At 47.1% G+C, this 23,036-nt stretch overlaps 1 protein-coding gene across 1 annotated transcript in view; it reads left to right on the top strand.

Annotated features, from left to right (window-relative positions):
• Nucleotides 1-279: 279 nt before the first annotated feature.
• The window catches only part of PPP4R2 (protein phosphatase 4 regulatory subunit 2), a 34,435-nt gene continuing 11,678 nt past the window's right edge, over nucleotides 280-23,036 (top strand). Inside the window, exons 1-3 of the mRNA XM_069966868.1 lie at nucleotides 280-588; nucleotides 12,908-12,989; nucleotides 21,412-21,582. Of these exons, the coding sequence (XP_069822969.1) occupies nucleotides 555-588; nucleotides 12,908-12,989; nucleotides 21,412-21,582 (287 nt within the window). The 5' untranslated portion in view covers nucleotides 280-554. The remainder of the gene's footprint in view (nucleotides 589-12,907; nucleotides 12,990-21,411; nucleotides 21,583-23,036) is intronic.

Raw genomic sequence — 23,036 nt, 5'->3', positions numbered from 1 at the left:
TCCTTTGGCTGTGGTTCACACTGGCCGTTTCAGTTCTTAGCGCCGGACAGGTAACAGAAACCCGTAACTACCAACCAGCGCTAAGAAACAGGCAGGTCACAGAAACCAACAGCTATAGCGGCTCAAACAGCCATGACGTCATTCAAGAATAACCAATCAGAACGCTGTCTGCTACAAGAATTCACCAATCGGCGAGCTATCTAAGCTTCCCCCTGATATTACGTGCGCGCACTCCTGACTCTTGACGTGCTCGTTTCCGTGACGCTCCCTGTAGAGAAGCGCGCCTCCGTCACCGCCTCCTCCTCTGCGCGGTGCCGGTGACGTCACGAGCGCCATATTGAACGACGGCTTTTGCTCCTCGTTCCCGAAGCTGCTTCCGCCGCCGTTGTTGAGACTGTTACCGGCTACAGCGACCTGCAGGTCTTTTATTCTTGTCAAAGTAGAAGAGCAGGGGGCCCCATCCCGGGGGTGAAGTGGGGTCTCCTGGTTCTGGAGGACAAAGTGTGGCTCAGAGGCTCGGAAGGCAGCCGGTGTGCGACAAACTCCTTCCGGCCATGGACGTCGACCGGCTCCAAGAGGCTCTGAAAGGTCAATGCTCTTCCTCAGTGTCTGCTTGTGGTGTCTGTAGGGAGGAAGTGCTGATTGTGGACTTTATAGTGGAGGCTGAACAGTAAGGAGGCTATAGGATGGGGAAGGTGGGGAGGCTGCAAGGTGTGTGGAGGCAGCTGGGAGGACAGGAGCATGGAGGCCAGGAGGTGGGGGCATGGGCAGGGAGGCCAGGAGGTTAGGGCATGGGCAGGGAGGCCAGGAGGTTAGGGCATGGGCAGGGAGGCCAGGAGGTTAGGGCATGGGCAGGGAGGCCAGGAGGTTAGGGCATGGGCAGGGAGGCCAGGAGGTTAGGGCATGGGCAGGGAGGCCAGGAGGTTAGGGCATGGGCAGGGAGGCCAGGAGGTTAGGGCATGGGCAGGGAGGCCAGGAGGTGGGGGCATGAGCAGGGAGGCCAGGTGGCGGTGGGGGCATGAGCAGGGAGGACAGGCGGTGGGGGCATGAGCAGGGAGGCCAGGCGATGGGGGCATGAGCAGGGAGGCCAGGCGATGGGGGCATGAGCAGGGAGGCCAGGCGATGGGGGCATGAGCAGGGAGGCCAGGAGGTGGAGGCGGTGGGGGCATGAGCAGGGAGGCCAGGAGGTGGCGGCGGCGATGGGGGCATGAGCAGGGAGGCCAGGAGGTAGCGGCGGTGGGGGCATGAGCAGGGAGGCCAGGAGGTGGCAGTGGTGGGGGCATGAGCAGGGAGGCCAGGAGGTGGCGGCGGCGATGGGGGCATGAGCAGGGAGGCCAGGAGGTGGCGGCGGCGATGGGGGCATGAGCAGGGAGGCCAGGAGGCGGTGGGGGCATGAGCAGGGAGGCCAGGTGGTGGAGGCGGTGGGGGCATGAGCAGGGAGGCCAGGAGGTGGAGGCGGTGGGGGCATGAGCAGGGAGGCCAGGAGGTGGAGGCGGTGGGGGCATGAGCAGGGAGGCCAGGAGGTGGAGGCGGTGGGGGCATGAGCAGGGAGGCCAGGAGGTGGAGGCGGTGGGGGCATGAGCAGGGAGGCCAGGAGGTGGGGGCATGAGCAGGGAGGCCAGGAGGTGGAGGCGGTGGGGGCATGAGCAGGGAGGCCTGGAGGTGGAGGCGGTGGGGGCATGAGCAGGGAGGCCAGGAGGTGGAGGCGGTGGGGGCATGAGCAGGGAGGCCAGGAGGTGGAGGCGGTGGGGGCATGAGCAGGGAGGCCAGGAGGTGGCGGCGGTGGGGGCATGAGCAGGGAGGCCAGGAGGTGGAGGCGGTGGGGGCATGAGCAGGGAGGCCAGGAGGTGGAGGCGGTGGGGGCATGAGCAGGGAGGCCAGGAGGTGGCGGCGGCGGTGGGGGCATGAGCAGGGAGGCCAGGAGGTGGCGGCGGTGGAGGCATGAGCAGGGAGGCCAGAAGCTGGCGGCGGTGGGGGCATGAGCAGGGAAGGCAGGAGGTGGGGGCATGAGCAGGGAGGCCAGGAGGTGGCAGTGGTGGGGGCATGAGCAGGGAGGCCAGGAGGTGGTGGGGGCATTAGCATGGAGGCCAGGAGGTGGTGGTGGGGGCATGAGCAGGGAGGCCAGGAGCTGGCGGCGGTGGGGGCATGAGCAGGGAGGGCAGGAGGTAGCGGCGGTGGGGGCATGGGCAGGGAGGCCAGGAGGTAGCGGCGGTGGGGGCATGGGCAGGGAGGCCAGGAGGTGGGGGCCTGAGCAGGGAGGCCAGGAGGTGGAGCTGAAGTAGAGACCGTGAGGTGGTGGGGGCATGAGCAGGGATGCCAGGAGGTGGTGGTGGGGATGGGGGCCAGGAGGTTATGGTGGGGGCATTAGGAGGAGGTGGTGGGAGCTTAAGCAGGGAGGCCAGGAACTAGTGGTGAGGATGGAGGCTATGAGGTGGTAGGGACATGATTGGGGATGCTACAATGAGGTGCTGGTGGAGGACGTGTGAGCTGAGGCTATAAGTGGTGAAGACTTGAGGTGGACATGACATGAGGACATGAGGATGGAGACTGTAAGGAGGTGGAGGTTATGAGGAGGTGGAGTATCTTAGTGGGAAGGCTGCAAGGAGCATGTGGTGGAGGCTATGAAGATATGGTAGGGGACATGAAAGCAGAGGCTTTGAGGACGTGATAGGGGACACCAGAGCAGAGTCAACAAGGAGACAGTGGTAAGGGAAACCAGGGCAGAGGTGGCACTGGAAGGAGACTCCAAAGCGTAGGCTATGAGGAGGAAGTGGTGGTAGGGGGACACCAGAGTGGAGAAACCCCAGAGCAGAGGTTACGAGGAGGTGGTGGTAGGGGACACATGAGCAGAGGCTATGAGGAGGTGGTGATGGTAGGGAACACCAAAACGGAGGCTACGTGGAGATGGTAGGGGACACATGAGTGAAAGCTAGGAGGAGGGGGTGGTGGTAGGGAACACCAAAACGGAGGCTACGTGGAGATGGTAGGGGACACATGAGCAGAGGTTATGAGGTGGTGGTGATGGTAGGGAACACCAAAACGGAGGCTACGTGGAGATGGTAGGGGACACATGAGTGAAAGCTAGGAGGAGGGGGTGGTGGTAGGGGGGTACACAGAAGCAGAGGCTACAACGAGGTGGTGGTAAGGGAGACGAGAGTGGAGGCTACGAGGACAAGGTGGTAGGAAGACGAGCAGAGGCTACAAGTAGGTTGGGGAGGCTATAATGAGGTGGTAGGAGACACGATAACAGAGGCTAATGGTGCGTTTACACAAGAGATTTATCTGATAGACTTTTGAAGCCAAAGCCAGGAACATACTATAAACAGGGAAAAGGTCATAAAGGAAAGACTGAGATTCCCTGTCTTTTCAAGTCCATTCTTTTGAAGTCCATTTGGCTTTCAAAATCTGTCAGATCAATCTTGTCTGTGTAAGGGTCCATTTACACAGAGAGATTATCTGACAGATTATCTGCCAAAGATTTGAAGCCAAAGCCAGGAATAGATTTGAAAAGAGGAGAAATCTCAGGCTTTCCTTTATGACATGATATCTGTTTCTAGTTTTCTGTTCCTGGCTTTGGCTTCAAATCTTTGGCAGATAATCTGTCAAATAATCTTTCTGTGTAAATTTACATAAAAAGATTATCTGACAGATTATCTGCCAAAGATTTGAAGCCAAAACCAGGAACAGACTATAAACAGAGATCAGGTCATAAAGGAAAGCCTGAGATTTCTCCTCTTTTCAAATCCATTCCTGGCTTTGGTTTCAAATCTTTGGCAGATAATCTGTCAGATAATCTTTCTGTGTAAATAGACCCTAAATGCACCTTATAACGAGGTGGTGATAGGGGACATGGTGGTTACAAGGAGGAGGTGGTGGAGGTTACGAGGAGGAGGTGCTGGAGGACATGAGATTGGAGGTTACGAGGAGGAGGTGCTGGAGGACATGAGAGTGGAGGTTACGAGGAGGAGGTGCTGGAGGACATGAGATTGGAGGTTACGATGAAAGGTGGTAGTGGAGACAATGAGGAGGTGGTGATATGGGAGACAAGAGGCTATAAGGAGGAGGGTTGGCTATGACAAGGTGATAGTAGGAAACACACGAGTGGAGGCTATGATAAGGTACTGGTGGTAGAAGGCACAAACATAGAAACATAGAAACATAGAAGATTGTCGGCAGAAAAAGACCACTGGGTCCATCTAGTCCGCCCTTTTAGTATTTTCTTACTTATTATCTTAGGATAGATATATGTCTATCCCAGGCGTGTTTAAATTCTGTTATTGTAGATTTACCAACCACCTCTGCTGGAAGTTTGTTCCAGGTATCTACTACTCTTTCAGTAAAATAATATTTTCTTACATTGCTTCTGATCTTTCCCCCAACTAACCTCTCACTGTGTCCTCTTGTTCTTGAGCTCAGTTTTTTACTAAAAACACTCCCCTCTTGAACCTTATTTAGTCCCTTAACATACTTAAAGGTTTCAATCATGTCCCCCCTTTCCCGTCTTTCCTCCAGACTATACAGATTCAAATCCTTAAGTCTTTCCTGATATGGTTTATGCCTCACACCCTCCACCATTTTTGTAGCTCGTCTTTGGACCCGTTCTATTTTATCAATGTCCTTTTTTAGGTGAGGTCTCCAGAACTGGACACAGTATTCCAGATGTGGCCTCACCAGAGCTCTATACAGCGGGATCACAATCTCCCTCTTCCTAATGGTTATACCTCTAGCTATACACCCCAGCATACGATTTGCTTTCCCCACCGCCTGGTTGCACTGGTGACTCATTTTAAGGCTTTCAGAAATCATTACCCCTAAATCCTTCTCTTCTGAAGTCTTTTCCAACACAGTACTGCCAATGTGATACTCGGATAGAGGATTCCTCCTCCCCAAGTGCATTATTTTACATTTGGAAACGTTGAACTTCAATTTCCACTGTTTGGACCACGTATCTAGCAAAGCTAAATCATTTTCCATATTACTGACACCTCCAGGAATATCCACCCTATTGCACACTTTTGTGTCGTCAGCAAACAGACAAACTTTACCTACCAAACCTTCTCCTATGTCACTTACAAACATATTAAAAAGAATAGGACCCAGAACAGACCCTTGTGGCACACCACTTGTAACCAGTCTCTGCTCAGAATATACACCATCAACAACAACCCTCTGATATCTATCCTTCAGCCAACCACAAATCCACTGTACTATCCAGGGATTTAGTCCAATTTTCTCCAACTTCTCTATCAGCTCTTTATGGGGAACTGTATCAAAAGCTTTGCTGAAGTCCAGATAGGCGATATCCACAGCACCACCTTCATCCAGCACTTTTGTGGCATAATCAAAGCAGAAGCTACAAAGAAATGATGGTAGTGGCCACAAGGGGGGGCGGGTAATGGGTGGTACACGATAGCAGAGGCGTGTGTGTGCAGGCTACAAGGAGATGTGGTGGAGGGTGATAGCGTGCAGGCTGTGAGGTGGTGGAATACACAAGCATTCTGGTTATTAGGAGATGGGGATGGAGGCTGCACTGTGGGGGTTGGGAACGACCATTGAGGATATCTGGTAGAAAGAAGACATGAGTGTGGAAGATGGCAATGGAGAGGCTTTGGGGTGGTCATAAGAGTGGTAGTTGGGGATCTGAGAGTGGAGGATACATTTTTTTTTTCTTTTTTTAATAAGGTGACATGTAGTGAACAAGATGTAGGGGTTTTCCAGGCAGTGGTCACAGATGGCCTCTGGATATATCACCAATAGCTGATCTGTGGCGTGCAGTCACCCGGCCCTCCCTCACTGGTTAGCTCTTCTGTACAGCCATGGGGCTTGGGTGTGCACCATGTATGAAGCCGGAAGCCTCAGCTCTGTACATTGTGGAATTGCTGTGCCAAGTTCACTTTAATTGGAGCTGAGCTGCAGTGACACGGCACACCCTCTCCATAGTATAGAGCTGAGGCGTGCGGCTCCATGCCTTCTGTACATCCTGGGTGTCAGCACCTTACTGATCAGCTAACCCTTTGTACAGGACACTTTGTACCAGCTTGCCTCATAAAAGAGAGAACTGTGCTTGCCTCCCTTGCTCCCCTGCAGTCTCCTGTATCATTGTGGCCTGTCTCCACTGCGCTTCACTTACTGGTGCTGAAGATGGCACAGGGCATTGCTGCTCAGCCAATCACTGTGTGAGGTGGGACACCACTGCTAGCAGGGACTGGCTGAGCAGGTGGAGCACCGTGGAGACTCAGCGCCATGACACAGCATTCTGTGGGGGAGTGAAGTACAGATTGTTTTTTAATTATTTTACATGGTAGTCTGGTCATATTTGTGGGGAAAAAAACTCTAATACTTTGTGACTGACAACCTGTTTAAACTATTCTGAGCTGTTCCTCGTGCTTTCCCCATGCTCGGCTAAATGTGTATGCATTGTAGGTGGGAGGTGGCACCTGGCGGAGGCTTGTTTCTGTTGAGAAGTAAGGCATCAGGCATAATGGAATACAACAGCCCAATCCTCATGTTCATATCTGACCTCCACTGTAAGAGAACATTCAGACACTCCTGTGTACATTAGATGGATGACTGTCCTGTCGATATCGGTGGCTTTGGCCGGCATAAAGGCGTTTGGCCTATTATACTTGCTGAAACAGTAGTACTATATTAGGTGTGTATTATGACTCTGTAAGCTCTGTGTCCCTCCATGTGTAACTCCCCAATGTTATAAGGACTGGAGGTGGAGGCTTTCAGGCGGAGATCTAATATGGTTGTCTGTGGAAATTCTCTGTATCAGTGACCATTGGACACCACCTTGGATGCGGAGTGTGGAGAGCAGTGCACCTCTGTGTCGTCCTCTGGCTTTATCAGTTTGTCACCAGATACTGGACTTTGCAAACAATAGTTTTCTTCTGCAACAGGTTGATCAAGTATGGAAACCAACAGGGATGGCATTGCGGCTTGCTTTATGTGGTCTTGTAGTAATCTGATACATGGTAAACTCTTTCTATAAGGTAGCAATACAAACCGTAGGCCAAATACTTGTTCAGGGATATGTATGAATGTTCTGCTGGACCTCATGGTAATGTGCTATAAGTGGGGGGACTCGGGTAAACTGCTGCCAGACACCTCTGAGAATGAAAGAATTGTGCCGATGAAATCTACCCTGCCTGATCCTTCTCTTCTGACGTCATCTGTCGGTGGTAGTCTGAGTTCTGTACCAAGTAGTTCTTTTTGATCAGTGCTCTCTATTATGATGCTTTGAGTACTTGTCTGGACAAGTTTTGCTCCATGATAAGAAGTTGAACTGAATTTTGGGCTAAACACAGAGGAATAGCCTAGAAATTTGTTGCACCCTATTGAAGTTTCCCCCTCCCCCCTCGCTTCCCCATTTATTACTCTAGTTTTTGCGGATTCCCAAACTTTGGTGCTTTATCTTTGTAAAAGTTGTGGCATAGATGTTTGAGCTGTTCTGTGGCCTGTGTAGAGCCTGGCTGGCTTGGGATTGCTGCCCAGCACAGCTAGTTTTCTGTCCTGCTTGGTGAACGGTTCAGCACAATGTCAGTCCTGGCAGGGCTGGTAGGGGGAATGTTGGGAGGGAATTGTGTGGGGGCATTGAGCTGGGTGTGCCGCTGCTGCTGGGTGTGTGTGAGTGTGTATACTCTGTTCAGGAGACACAGGCATTTTGCGAGCAGTTGGATAATGGTTGTCTGCAGTATTTCCAGGGATTCTGCCCCCACCCCCTCCCAGCAGGACCAGCACAATCCAGCTTTTTGCTGTCACAACCTTCAGCTGCTTCTCATTCGTTTGTAACAGGGAGAAAAAAACAGAATGGCTTCTGGATTCTGCAGATATTTTCAGCGTCTAAGTTTTCACATTTGATTTATTCTATTAATTTAATTGATAACTCACTGTACACGTACTGGCCGTGTGATTGATCTACCAATATTTTTCCAGCAATTCTTTCTTCCCCAACAGAATTAGCTGTGCCTTATTGCTCCATCCGTGTACACAGTCTGAGGATGGATTTTGCTTCCACACCATGTTGGCCAAGTACTCTTAAGTGTATGTGCCCATTACGGAATTAAAGGAAACCTGTCACCCCCCGGCACGGGGGGTGACAGGTTCCCTTTAAGCAAGGAGTTTCAAGCGTAATCTGCGCCTATCTCATTGATTCAATGTGACTTCTCAAGTGCAATCCGTGATCCGCCCAAAGATTTGACATGTCATTGAGCCTGAGAAAAACCTATTGAATCAATGGAACAGGCAGAATTTCAAGTGGAGAATGCCGCTTGAAATTCCTTACCTAGTGTAAACATACCCTTAGAGCTCCTGGTTGTAAAAGACAAAGGAATTTGCAAATCACATGCAGTTTTTGTCATAGGCAACCATTGAAGTCACAACCCCTTTAGGGTCCTTATTTTTGTGTGTGGTGCTGTATTAATCAGCATTAGAAGCATCACATCTGATGGAGTGTGCCGTATCTGCCAGAAAAAAAATCATTATGCCCCTTTAGCGCCACCAAGGCAGAAAGGGAATACAAACCCCCCCTTTAATAAACTCCCCATGGAACCTGGTATCATTTGCTGTCCATCCATCACATGATTATGCCAGCCCCATGAAGTTGCTATTAGGTAGACATCTGCTTTATAATGGAACATGCACAGTTACATAGAGGCCTGTGGGTGGGGAGCGGTGGGAAGAGTGTGACCACAGCCTAAGGGTAGAAGCACATGATGTCTAGTGAAAGAAACAACTTGCCAGTAGTATGAGCTCGGCTAGGATGCGGGCTGCTAGTAGTTAGTGGGAGGGAGCAGGCTGAGCTGTCAGAACTACTGATTACTACCCCAACCAGGAAGGGTTAGTGAATAGTGCGCAATGTGTAGGTGTATGAGCACACCGAGGAATTGTAGAGGAAAGTTTTCTGCTTGAAATTCCTCACCCATTCAGCTCAGGCAGGATAGGAGCAGAATTTGAGCAGACCTCGAGCGGAATACAAGCAGAATTTAAGCCCCATTGACTTGTATAGGATTCCTCAAGCAGAATCCACCAAAAGGCCCCGTTCACACTGAGCAAGAACGTCGGAATTCTGCTACGGAACTCTCCGCTGTGGAATCCCGCTGTGCTCAGTGTGCTGCTTTAAGCGAATGAGAGGGCGCCCATGTGTCTGCTTCCTCGCCTCTCCTTTCAAAGAAATGACATGTCACCGCAGAATTCCGACGTTCTTGCTTAGTGTGAACGGGGTTATTGAATTGACATGTCAATTCTTTGGGCAGAAAGCAGATCGGCAGCAGAAAATTCTGCTCTGAAATTCTGCAGTGTGAACGACAGAGTGGAAATCCCGTTGAACACAATGGGACATTGCTCTGTTCATATTTTACGGGAGGAATTTTAAGCTGAAATAAGAGTGGATTCCTCTTCACTGTCTCACCCAATTCCTCATCTTTTCCTCAGTGTGCACATACCCAAAGGCCCAGTTCACACTGAGCAAGAACATCGGAGCTCCTCCGCAGTGTGCTGCTTTGAGTGAATGAGAGGGCGCATGCGCGCGTTCTCTTCCTCTCCTCTCAAAGAAATGACACATCACTTCCTCGAGCAGAGAGCGGCGGCTGCGGAGGAGCGCTTGCCCTCTCATTCACTCAAAACAGCTCACTGAACACGGCGGGATTCCACGGTGGAGAGCTCCGCCGCAGAATTCAGACGTTTTTGCTCAGTGTGAACAGGGCCATAGAGAGCACCAAAAACACACCAAGGTCTTAAAGGACATGTGCCATGAAAAACTTTTTCCCAGTAATTGAAGCACATTACAAAGTTATATAACTCTGTAATGTACTTCAATCACCTATCTGCCTCCCTTCCCTGTCTTTTCCCCCCTCCACCCCCCACCAGGAAGTGTAAGAAACTCACACAGACCTAATTACTGTTGTCACTGTCACCAAGCTCTTCTCTCAGCTCCTTCTCCTGTTACACTAGCCTCCCCTCTCCCCTGCCTTGTCAGGTGACTCAGCTTGCTCAGCTCCCATCACTTGGACTGGGGAGGGGGGGGGGCTGGTGTAACAGGACCTAGAGCAGCCCTCCTGCTGATGACTCATCCTCACAAGAAGGAGCTGCCTGGTGATGGTGACAACAGTAATCAGGTCTGTGTGAGTTTCTTACACTTCCTGGTGGGGGGTGGAGGGGGGAAAAGACAGGGAAGGGAGGCAGATAGGTGATTGAAGTACATTACAGAGTTATATAACTTTGTAATGTGCTTCAATTACTGGGAAAAAGTTTTTCATGGCACATGTCCTTTAAGACCTTGGTGTGTTTTTGGTGCTCTCTATGGCCCTGTTCACACTGAGCAAGAACGTCTGAATTCTGCGGCGGAGCTCTCCACCGTGGAATCCCGCCGTGTTCAGTGAGCTGTTTTGAGTGAATGAGAGGGCAAGCGCTCCTCCGCAGCCGCCGCTCTCTGCTCGAGGAAGTGATGTGTCATTTCTTTGAGAGGAGAGGAAGAGAAAGCGCGCACGCGCCCTCTCATTCACTCAAAGCAGCACACTGCGGAGGAGCTCCGATGTTCTTGCTCAGTGTGAACTGGGCCTTTGGGTATGAGTTGGGTAGAGTTATATAACTTTGTAATGTACTTCAATTACTGGGAAAAAGTTTTTCATGGCACTTGTCCTTTAAAATAACTTGTGAGTCTGTGTGCATGCTCTGGAGAACTTACATGTAACAATGTGGCTGTGAGCCCTGGCAGAATAGCACTTGGGGCGCTACAGATACTTGGCACTGTTCGAGTGGATTAGGTGTATCCCTACCGATGAGCTTCCTTATTGCACAATTGTGACTTCATAGCAGAAATCTGTGTAGGTCATGTTTTTCTTCTATACCGCCACATACAAGAGAGTTTTGAGATTTAATGGAAACATCCCCACTTCTACCTGCCACGTGACAGCGTTATATCCTGCAGCTATATGGGGGTGTCTAATGCTGATTGACCTCATACTGTCAGACCTACAGGTCTGGCATTCATATGTTATAATTTAGCATAAGTCTCTGCAATTACATAATATCTATTATAACTGAAAACAGTATACTCTATTAGTAAATTCTAGTCAATGCGTAGATGAGGCCCAGTGTTCATCAGTGTACATCATGGAAACTACTGTCCCTGTCCATTCTGAATGTGTAATGTAATTCCTTGCAGTGGTGGTACAGACAGCTGCCAACTTTCTTTACAGATAACAACAGCTTATTATTGGGGGTCCCAGCAGGGAGGCAATGCAATAGGGGAGGTCAACCTCTTTTAGTACAGCTTTCTTGGTGTGATTCAGTTTGGTTTCACTGAGTTGGTTTGCATTCTGCAATGTGACCTCTGCTTTTAAAGCGGAACTGTCATGTTTTTTTTTTTTTATATTTCAGAAATCAGTAGTCTAAGGGCTCGGCCACACTAGCGTTTTTCTTTGTTTCTAACGGATCCGTCTATATTAAACGGATGAGCATAAACTGATGAGCAGACTGATGCAAACTGATTGCAAAATGTTCATTTTTTTTTTAATGGTCCGTTTGTATTTTGGCTTTAAAAAACTGACTTTGGTACATCAGTTTGCATCAGTCTGCTTCTGCGCATGCTCAGTGCATAAACGGATGAAAACAAACGGATGTGAACGGAAATACCTTCCGTTTTAGATCCGTCCTCATTGACTACAATGTAAAAAAAAAAAACGGAACTGCACTTTACGTTCATGATCCGTTTTTGAAACTGAAAGAAAATTACTGCAAACACTTATTATTTCCTCCGTTCAAAAAAACGGATCTTGAACGGATTGCATGCAAACGGAGCACAATCAGGGCGAACGGAGCACACTAAAATATCATGGGAGTCTATGGGGATTTTAACGGATCCGCCAGTTTCCGTTTTACTTACTCCAAAACGGAAAAGGTAGACGGAATGGTGCCGGATGGTCAAACGCTGATGTGAACGAACCCTAAGCGATTTTAAGAAACTCTGTAATAGGTTTTATCAGCCAAAAAAAGCCTCCTTCTGTACTCAAGAAGCAATCTCCCAGCCTCCCCCCTGACTTCTTATCTGTGCATTATCAGGCAAACACGTCTTCATTACAGAGAAGCCAGTGAAGACGGGTTCTGCTCTCTCCATTGTAAGCCTATGAAGGGGGGGAGGGGCCGAGGGAGATGAGGGAGCAGGAAGAGGTGACATGAAGGTCAGCTGTTTCTAGACTGTCTGGGCACCTAAAACGCTAAATTCAGGTGTCAGAAAGGTCAGTGCTTATCTATGAACTTACTGAGAGAAGATTGCAGGGTGTTGTGCTTTGCAGAACTGCTCCGTGCTCAGTCACTCCTAACAGCCCCTCCCCTCTCCATAGCCACATAATGGAGACAGAAATCCTGCTGCTTCTGATGTGAGGGGGGAGGGTGGGAGATTGCTTTTTCAGTCCAGAAGAAAACTCTTTTAGTACATAAAACCTATTACAGAGTTTCTTAAAATCGCTTGTACTATAGATATTTATTGTTTTCAGAAAAATGACGCTGAAATGACAGTTACGCTTTAAGATCAAGTTGTGAGTTTCCTTTCATTCTACAGTAAAATCTAGTGCAGGTTTGTCAAACCCGTGGCTAACTGTTGGAAAACTACATCTCCTGGCGTGCCACGCTTTAGCTGTTCAGACATGATGGGAATTGTATTTTTGGAACTGCTGGAAGGTCATAAGTTTGACACCTGTGGGCTAATGGTTAGCTCCTTTATTAGTGGATAGTGGTCTTGCCTTCTCACTGTAGCATTTGTGCACATTTGTTTGTTTGTAGATGACCAATGAACAGTCTATATTAGACAGTAACGTTATGGTGTGTGCATGTGTTCATGTTTAAGTGTACACAAGTAACAGTTTAATTATTGCACAATATTTTACTTTTTTATTTATTTTTTTAGATTTTGAAAAAAAAGGGAAGAAGGAAGTGTGTCCGGAGCTGGATCAATTTCTTTGCCATGTGGCGAAAACAGGGGAGACCATGTAAGTGGGGATGTAAATGTCATCATTGTCTTTTAAAGGAGTATTCTCATCAGGACAACTGTATCTGTAAAAGTAGGTCATTAAAAGTTAGTGACAGTCACCTCCTTTTTGCATTCTGAATTCTCTACACAGGTGTAAACAGTATATTTAGCAGTTTTTACACCTTATGTTATATCATAGGTCATGGTGCTTGTTCCAGTAAAAGGTGATCTTTTATCACCTGTGGATTGTGCCACCTGATTAGGCTTCACGGCTGCAGCGCCACCTAGCCCCGCCCATATCGCCACTGTAGGTTTGGGCTGACCTAGAGGGGGTGAGGTCTAGACCTTTAGGCCAGCCCGTTCCAATGAGTGTCGATGTGGGCGGAGCTAAGTGGCGCTGCGGCCATGAAGCCCCGCCCGGTAGCGCAATCCGCAGGGGATAAAAGATCACTTTTTGCTGGAACAAGCACCATGACGTATGATATAAAATAAGGTATGAAAACTACAAAATTTATCCTTTACCCCTCTGTAGAGAAGTCATAATGCAAAAAGGGGCGGACAGTCACTTTTCTTAGCTTTGTTTATTAGCTCTCTGCTAGGCACTCTGAACTGTCTGTCATGTTTACAGCTGCTGTCTAGGTTCCCGGCCACCTCCTTTTATGTTAGGTTCCCTTGCACGGCCATCTTATCTGGAGTAATGATCTTCACACTGACAGGTCCAAGCCCTTGCAGAGCAGAGGGGCACAGTGCTGCTGGCTAGAACAACCAGTGATTGTGGAGCTGCCTGCCCTCCACCCAAAGCAGGAAACCGAAGCAGGCCAAGAGCATGAAGAGGGGTCATTTTGAACGCTGAGAATACCTATTTTCCTCCACTTATTTGTAGAATGGTCAGTGTAGGGATTATGATATGTGGAGTAGTAGTAGTAAGGTTTACTTACATAATTCTTCTGATGTGTGTAGTTTGTTAATCTATGGGGTAATGTTTGACTAGATGCAAAGAAATAACTTTCCCCTTTGTCATTGCAGGAATAACATAAGGAAGATATTGGGTTATATTTTGGCTGTGAAATGCTGTTAAATATAGTTTGCTGTATAAACACAGCACTAGATCACATAAACAATGGAAGATGAATAGTTTTTGGGATATTTTTTTTTTTTATGCTTGGGCTCAGCTCAGAGTTGCAGGGAAGTGTAATGCTATTCTTACCACTGTACAGCAGTAAAAGTAAAAGGCCACATTTGCGTAATCTGCCTCAGTATTAGAACCAAAACACAGAGGGGGGTTGTAAAGTTCTCTAAATGTATTTGTTTCATTTTTTTGTGTTTAGGTTCTATTCTTGGTATTAGCTTACAAATACTATAGCAACGTAAGGGAGTGTTGAGACCCATACCGATTGTGAGAACGAGCGGGGAGAGGACCACGCTGAATTACAGTCTGCTCCCTGCTCCATGTCAGAGAGAGATTCGGGCTCATCACGTCATATAGAGCTGGGAGAGAACCGCGCTAAGTGCAGACTTCTCCCAGCTTGTTATGATCAATGCAGGTCTAAACACTCAGAACCAGACCGATCTCGGACATGTCAAAAGATTTTTTGAAACAGCAGTGACACTTTTATTTGATTTTTTTGCCGAAATCAAAAGTACAGGCGAGTTTAAGAAACTTTGTAATTGGGTTTATTCATATGCCATTATCTGCATTCAAAAAGACTTTTCCCAGGTCCCCCCCTCCCTCCTCTTATCCACTGCTCATTATCGGGAAATCTCAACGGTTACATCAGTTGGGCCCTGTCTGTTGTATGGAGAGGGGAGGAGGGCAGCAGAGCACAAAGGATTACACAGTGGGAGCTGTATGAAAGGTCAGAGGTCAGTGCTGACTTCAGAGGAGATAGCCCTGTGATGTAGCTGTAAATTAACTTTGTTGTCCTGTTTTGGTGCCTCTTCTCCCTCAACTCCTCCCCTCTCCATAGACAATCATGAAGACGGGGGAGAGCTTCAAACTGATTTTGCATTATAAAAATGCGTTTTTCAGTTAATAAACCCAATTACAAAGTTTCTTAAAATTGCCTGTAGTATTGATTTCTACAAAAAAAAAAAAATTAAACGACAGTGAAACTTTAACCCCTTAGTGACCACCGGGGCTGCCTTTTCCCGGCGGCCACTAATGGGCTTTATTCCGATGCGTACGCCTTTTAACGGCGTACGCATCGGAAGGAATTGCCGCCCTGGCGGCAGTGCAGGGGATCAGCTGTCAGTGTGACCGCTGACACCCTCCTGTAGCTGCCCGGAGCGGAGGATTCTCCGCTCCGGACAGTTTTAACCCGTTAAATGCCGCTGTCAAAGCATGACAGCGGCATCTAACGGGTTCCGGTGTGTACTGGACGGCGCCGCAGGTCCACTTACGTGATCGGAGGTCCCGCGGCACCGTCCGGTCCCCCGATGTCTCCATGGTAACTCCGGGGGCCTAATGAAGGCCCCCGGGCTTACCATGGATAAGCCATCCTGATGACAGGGGTGGCTGTGCTACTGCCTGTCAGCAGGATGGTCACATTATACAATACACTGTACTGCAGAAGCAGTACAGTGTATTGTATAATGTAATCTAAGTGCACCAAAAAAAAGTGCACCAAGCACAATCCCCCCTCCCCCATAATAAAAATGCATTACATTCCCCATACACTATAAAACATTACATAAGTGATCAAAAACACAAATCATATGGATGTATAACGACCCAATCTATAAAACGATATCAATAATTATATCGCACGACACACGCTGTAAAAAAATAAATAAAAAAACAGTACCAGAATAGCTGTATTTTATCAATCCACTTTAGAAAATACGTCATAAAGATCAAAAAATCAAATACATATAAAACTTGTAATCAATAGAAACTACAGATCTTCCCGCATAAAATAAGCCCAAAACCAGCTCTGTCGCGCAAAAGATAAGAACGCTATGGATCTTGCAATGTGGCGTCAGTTTTTGTGGGTTTTTGCTAGGAAGATAGTTTCTATTGCACCAAAGTGGTAATAGTTAAAAAAACCTACACAAATGTGGTATCGCTGTAACCGTAGTGACCCAGAGAATACATGTGTTATGTTATTAGTGACCGACGATACTGATTTTTACGGCGATCACTAATGGGCTCTATTCTGCTGCCATCAGCTCTTTATGGCGCAGAATAGTGCAGCAGCGCTGGTAATGCCCGCAGCCCCCTCCTCTCACCTACCGGAGGTCGCTGAGAAGTCGGAGCAGAGTGTGGGCTCAGTCCCGGCCAGTCCCCGCACCGACGATTGCCGTTATTACCAGTAAAACGGCGGCCACCGGTAACGGGCACTGCATGCTTTCATCTCCTCTCACCGTTAATCTGCAGTGAGAGGAGATGAATACGGCACTTTTTGTCCTGTCACCAAAAATCATTGGTGACTGGATAAAAAGTCAAGTGCCCCGGATTACCTGTAACCACCCTGCATTATTCATAACCACTCCAGTTAACCTGTAACCGTTCAGATTGCCTGTGTGCCTGTCACTCCTCCCCCAGATTGACCATCACCACCCCAGTTTGCCTGTGACCCCCCCCCCCCCCCCAAGATTGCCCGTCACCAACTCAGATAGCCAGTAAACACCCCCAGATTGTCCGTTACCACCCCATATAGGCAGTAAACACCCCCAGATTGTCCGTTACCACCCCTAGATAGCCGGTGAACACCCCAGATTGCCACAGACTGCTCGTACCACCCCAGGTTGCCCGTCACTACCCCAGATTACCTGTAATCTCATTTAAAAAAATTTTTTTAGCAACTGCGCTATTCTAATAACCGATACTAGCTGCGGTTTTGCACCAGCAAAATGACGCTCCTTCCCTTCTGAGCCCTGCTGCATGCCCAGACAGTGGTTTATCCCCACATATGAGGTACCGTTGTACTCAGGAGAACCTGCTTTACAAACTTTGCGGTGCATTTTCTCTCCTGTTTCTCGTGAAATTGAGAAATTTCAAGCTAAACAAACATATTATTGAAAAAATTCATTTTTTTTTTTCACTTTTACTTTCTGATTTTGAATCCTTTCCTCTAATACCTGTGGGGTCACAATGCTCACTGCATCCCGAGATTACTTCTTTGAGGGGTGCACTTTCCGAAATGGGGTGACTTTTGGGGGGTTTCTCTTCTGCGGACACTACAGGGGCTCTGCAAACGCACCCGGCACTCAGAAACTTGTTCAGCAAAATCTGCACTGAAAATGCTAATTGTCGCTCCTTCCCTTCTGAGCCCCGCTGTGTGCCCATACAGTGGTTTATGCTCACATATGTGGTACCGTTGTACTCAGGAGAACCTGCGTTACAGATTTTGGGGTGCGCTTTCTCTCCCTTTCCTTGTGAAGTTGAGAAATTTCAAACTAAACAAACATATTATTGGAAAAATTCTGGTTTTTCATTTTTACTGTCTAATTTTGAATACTTTCCTCTAATACCTGTGGGGTCAAAATGCTCACCACACACCAAGATGTATTCTTTGAGGGGTGCACTTTCCAAAATGGGGTGACTTATGGGGGGTTTCACTCTGCTGACACTACAGGGGCTCTGCAAACGCACCTGGCGCTCAGAAACTTCTACAGCAAAATCTGCACTGAAAATGCTAATTGGCGCTCCCTTCCTTCTGAGCCCAGCTGTGTGCCCATGCAGTGGTTTATGCCCACATATGGTGTACCTTTCTACTCAGAAGAACCTGCGTTACAGATTTTGGCGTGCCTTTTCTCTCATCTTGCTTGTGAAATTGAGAAATTTCGAACTAAACATACATATTATTGGAAAAATTCTAGTTTTTAATTTTTACTGTCTAATTTTGAATACTTTCCTCTAATACCTGTGGGGTTAAAATGCTCACTGCACACCAAGATGTATTCTTTGAGTGGTTAACTTTCCAAAATGGGTTGACTTATGGGGTGGTTTTACTTCACTGACACTACAGGGGCTCTGCAAACGCACCTGGCGCCTGAAAACTTGTACAGCAAAATCTGCACTGAAAAACTATGTTACAAAAAACAATCTCGGAATTGCTAGCATATGTAAAAGCATCACTGAGCCATAAGCGCATAAAGTGAGACAGGTCAGATTTAGAAAAAATGAGCCTGGTCATTAAGGCTCAAATAGGCTTGGTCCCTAAGGGGTTAAAGAGTCACTGTCGTGAATTTTTTTTTTTTTTTCCAGAAATCAATAGTCCAGGCGACTTTAAGAAACTTTGTAATTGGGTTTATCAAGCAAATATGCCATTATCTGCATTTAAAAAGCCTCCCCCCTCTCCTTTCTGTCATCCACTGCTCAGAATCAGGACATCTATTCAGAGTGCAATTCAGAGGTCAGATAGCTCAGTGGTGACTGTCATAGAAGAGAGCATGTGTTGTAGCGTTTAATTAACTTTGTTGTCCTGTTTTGGTTTCTTATTTTTCTCTCTCCATAGGAGAACAATGAAGACAGAGGGAGAGCTTCAAACTGCTTTTTCATGATAAAAATTCATTTTTCGGCTAACAAACCCAATTACAAAGTTTCTTAAAATCGCCTGTACTATTGATTTTTGCAAAAAAAAAATTCACGACAAGAGCACTTCAAAGCGGGGCCACATGGCAACCCCGCTTTGAAGCGCCGCTGTCCCGGGTGCCGCGTGTAGCCCGGGACCGCCGCTATTAGCGGGCACGGTCTGATCGCCGTGTCCGCTAATAAGCTAATCGGAGGCAACCGGTCCCTGGTGTCCGTTACTGCTGCCGGCCGGTGACCACTCCAAGATGGTGCCGTCCCCGGCTCAGCACTCGTTTGTTTCCGGCTGCAGCAGCCGACAGCAAACGAGTGCTGATCTCATTGATCTTTGCTGTATATCTATACAGCAAAGATCTCAATGAGAGATCAAAGTGACAATTCCTGTCTCAGCCAGAGATGTCAGCAGACAGCACTGTGTCAGAATGAAAACAAAACAACATTTCCTACAGGACATACAGCAGCTAATAAGTACAGGAAGGCTTGAGATTTTTTAATAGAAGTAAATTACAAATCTAATGTAACTTTCTGACAATGGTTGATTTGAAAGAAAAAGATTTTCGCTGGACAACCCTTTTAAAGTACAAACAAAAATATTAAAAAAAAGCTTTTCAAAGGTGTCCATAGGCTTGTAAGGGGTTGTCCCAATTCACAAGGTTATCCACTGTTCTCAGGACCCATGCGATCAGATAGTTATCCCGTGGATAGTGTTTAACTTTAAGGGGGAAAACCCTTTTAAAGGTTAGCAGAGGGGATTGTTTCTAGGGAATTGGGCTTCTCTGCACCAGTTTTAAAAATATATAAAAGCAACTTCTTGGGTGGGGCAGATTTATCAAAACTGTTTAAAAAGTATGTTTTCCATGGCAACCAATCACAGCTCTGCTTTCATTTACCAGCACAGTTTGTGAAATGAAATATCTGTTCTGATTGGTTGGTGTGTGCAGCAAAAACAGGTTTTTCTTTTAAAATGTTTTGATCAATAAGACCCTGGGTCTTGGTCTAAAGCACTCACACATTTTGGCCTATTGACAGTTTGCTCATGATGGGACTGAGAGGAGCAGGATGGTCATTTCTATGAATTGCCCCTGAATTAGGCCATACTGGCCAAGCTATTAGTTGTTAGGACCATTTACAGATGCTTATCAGAAGAAAATGTCATGGTTTCCATCACATCATTACACCTGCCATTGACAGCCGGCCACTGTTGCCGTCTTTTTAATCCTGCCTCTGATGTGGAGTGAGACTGGTGTGATGATCTGAGGAGCCATAGGGTATAACGGTCAGTCCCCCCTAGCAGTGATATGTACAGGACATCCTGCAGCCACATGTGTTGTCTCTTATGGCAGGATGGATGGCCACATTTTTCAGTAGGATGAAACTAAAGCAAGTTTGAGAGGCATGGGAGTTCAGTTAATACAGCTGTATAGATACGGCAGTCTTGATAAATTCCCACTTTTCCGTCTGTAAAACTAAATACAGACTGTTAAAACTTCCTGAACTCTTGTCTCATGCTGATAATTCGGCTTGTGCAAAACAATTGCCTGAATCCAACTTTCCCTGGCCATAACTCAAGCTATTGCCATTGGTTAGAGGAGCCGGACTTGTGGCCTTCTTTTCATAGAGGTTACCTTTTAATCTGTGCTCATGCATAGATGGCCTCTTTCTGCCAGAAAGCAGTGGCAGAAACTAAACCTACCCGGATTCTTGGAGCTGACTGAATTTTCATGTAGTGAAATGTTTTTTGTCTGTCTTCCATCCAGAAATTGCTGCGCGACAGTGTCTCTTGCCCAAAAGAAGTATTGGAGTATGAGAGAGAACTGTGCATGACACAAAGTTTGCAAATTTCTTGTCTCTACATTTGCTTTTCTCTGAGCTAATCCGGTTGGTGAATACTGCTAAATCCTGGTTTACTGGCACCTGTGCACGACTTGTCTAGTTTTATTGGAAAAACTTTTAAAGGATGAATATCATTCCACTCACCCGTCAGGATAGTCCTTCAAAAGTCCAGCAGGTATGTAGTCTGCTGCTAAAGCGAGTGGTGTACAGAACTGCTGGAGGAGTCATAGCCTTTCATTGTAAGTGTATTATAATGCACGTGCTGCTTCAGGCGGTTCTATACACCATTGGTTTTAGGAGTGGACTACATACCTGCCAGAGTTTCGAAAGGTATCCTGCCGTGTGAGTGGAATGATTGGTACCCTTTTCTACAGATCAAGGGAGGCATAGGGCTGTATTACACAGCCCAATGGGCAATGTAAGCTAACACCGCTCTGCTAGACTCATGCTCGCTTTCCAAGCCTTTTACGCAGATGATCATGCAGCCCTTGCGGGTGTTCTGGTATATTTTTGAAATAACAAATATTTTACTTACCTCCCACGCTCCCCTGGTGTTCTCCTAGCTTGTTTCTGCATTGCCTCCTGACTGCAGCAGCCCCCAATACTTCCAAAGATGCCTCTGTGGGGACAGGCCGGTTAGCCAATCACTGGCGTAACAGCACACAGCTGAGCGGCCTGTCTCTGCCGAGACTGGATCGGAAGGATGGGAAGTGGCTGTGGTCTGCAGAGAATAAAGACACAAGCCAGGAGGACACCTGGAGAGGTAAACATGATTGTTATTTTCTAAATACTTTAATTGTTGGCTGTGTATCGCCTATTCTACAGAGCGATTAGCCGTCGGCGGCTAATTGTTTCCAAACCTGTTATAAGACAATGATCAGCTGAAGTTTGGCTGATTTAGCAGGTAATTGCTCCGGCAATAGGGCCCCTATCAAAGCTGCATTAATACAATCGGATCTATTTATTGTCAATCAAGTTCTCTGTAAAATACAAGCTGCCCTATGATTGGATACCAGAAGCAACTACAGTGCAGCAGTTTTGATTAACTATTACTGTGTCTATTCTTTTCTTGCAGAGTTCAGTGGCCTCAGTTTAAAGACTACTTTATGTTCAAACTTGAGAAGGTGATGGACGACTTCCGATCATCTGCACCAGAACCCAGAGGGCCTCCCAATCCCAATGTGGAGTACATACCCTTTGATGAGATGAAGGAAAGAATACTTAAGATTGTTACTGGTTTTAATGGGTATGTGACCTCATTTGTTCCTCAACAATTGGACTGTTAACCATATTGTGCGTCAAGTTAACATTGGTTCTCTTCTCGTAAAGGGTACCTGTCATTAGGTTTACTCACCTGCTGCAAGAAGTTCAGGTAACTATGGATGCAACTACAGTGTGTTGGTTGCATTCACAAGCCCTATTCTGGTTGAATAAGGCTTTTACACAGACCGACCAGGCGTGGTTGTATCCATAATTTCTCTAACTTCTGGTGGCAGGAGCGACCGCACGCCGATCGGGTGAGTAAACCTAATAACAGGTAGCCTTTATTCTGAAGCTAAAGACTTCTCCATTAAAGAGGCTACCCAACGTTATAATAACATGGCCACTTTATTCCAGAGACAATGCAACTCTTGTCTCCAGTTCAGGTGTGGTTTACAATTAAGCTCCATTCACTTCAAGTTGTAAAACCCACACCCAAATTGGGAATCAGAGTTGTGCTGTCTCTGGAAGAAAGTGGCTATGTTTTTTTTTTTAACACTGGATAAAATCTACATGTAAATCTAAATCTACATACATGCGATTTACCCCCAATCAAACACGCACTTATTTGTATTGTGGATTAGCTGCGGATTTTGAGCGTGAGACTCGCGGCAGATCCGCCCGTGTGAATTTACCCTAAAGGTTTTTTCCAGGGTTATGGCCTTTATAAAGCAATGTCTATGTACAGTAATCAAGAGAACAAACTTAAGGTTCTTATAAAATGCTTTGTGCTGGACCAATAGGAAGAAAGCTTTGGCCAAAGTATTCCATCCTCTATGGAACTAGTGTGATATACTAGGCTCGAATATTCCATCCTGAAAACCTGTGACTGCATGGGCCTAGGTATCATAAGTATATATTTGTAAGGACTTTCTTCCTATATACTCTGCATGTTCTTACTGGTAGTTTTAATAGCTGACCAGTTTTCTGACGCTGGCAGAGAATCAGCCAATCAGTGGTAGACTTGTTATGCTCTTCCCCTACCTGCTCATCACAAGCTGCAGGGGAGTTAGGAATGGTAAGAACATGCACAGGTACATTAAATAAGAGGGGACAGAGGGTACGTGGGCCAGCTACAGAGTGGGAGGGAGATATACAGTATGGTGCAGAGGGGGGATTAATATAGTGTGGGGGCAGAACAACACCGGGAGGGAGAGGTATACAGTATGGGGACTACCTGCAGAGAGGAGATGTATATAGTATGAGGCAACAACTACAAAGGGTGGAGGAAGGTATACAGTATGGGGGTCTAACTACAGGGGAACTTGGGGTACAGGAGTCTAACATCAGTAGGACATCCAGATACAGCGACAACTAACTACCGTATAGAGTGGGGCTACAGTGTAGGTGCATACAATATTTTTTCCGAAAATAAGCCCTAGCCCTTTTTTCAGAGGAAAAAAAGATGTATAAGACCGTCTTATTTTCAGAGAAACTTTG

This window comes from Dendropsophus ebraccatus, chromosome 4 (genome assembly GCF_027789765.1).
Source record: "Dendropsophus ebraccatus isolate aDenEbr1 chromosome 4, aDenEbr1.pat, whole genome shotgun sequence".
NCBI classification, from domain to species: domain Eukaryota; kingdom Metazoa; phylum Chordata; class Amphibia; order Anura; family Hylidae; genus Dendropsophus; species Dendropsophus ebraccatus.
The sequence above is the reverse complement of the archived record's forward strand: the minus strand, read 5'-3'. Positions and strand labels throughout refer to the sequence as shown.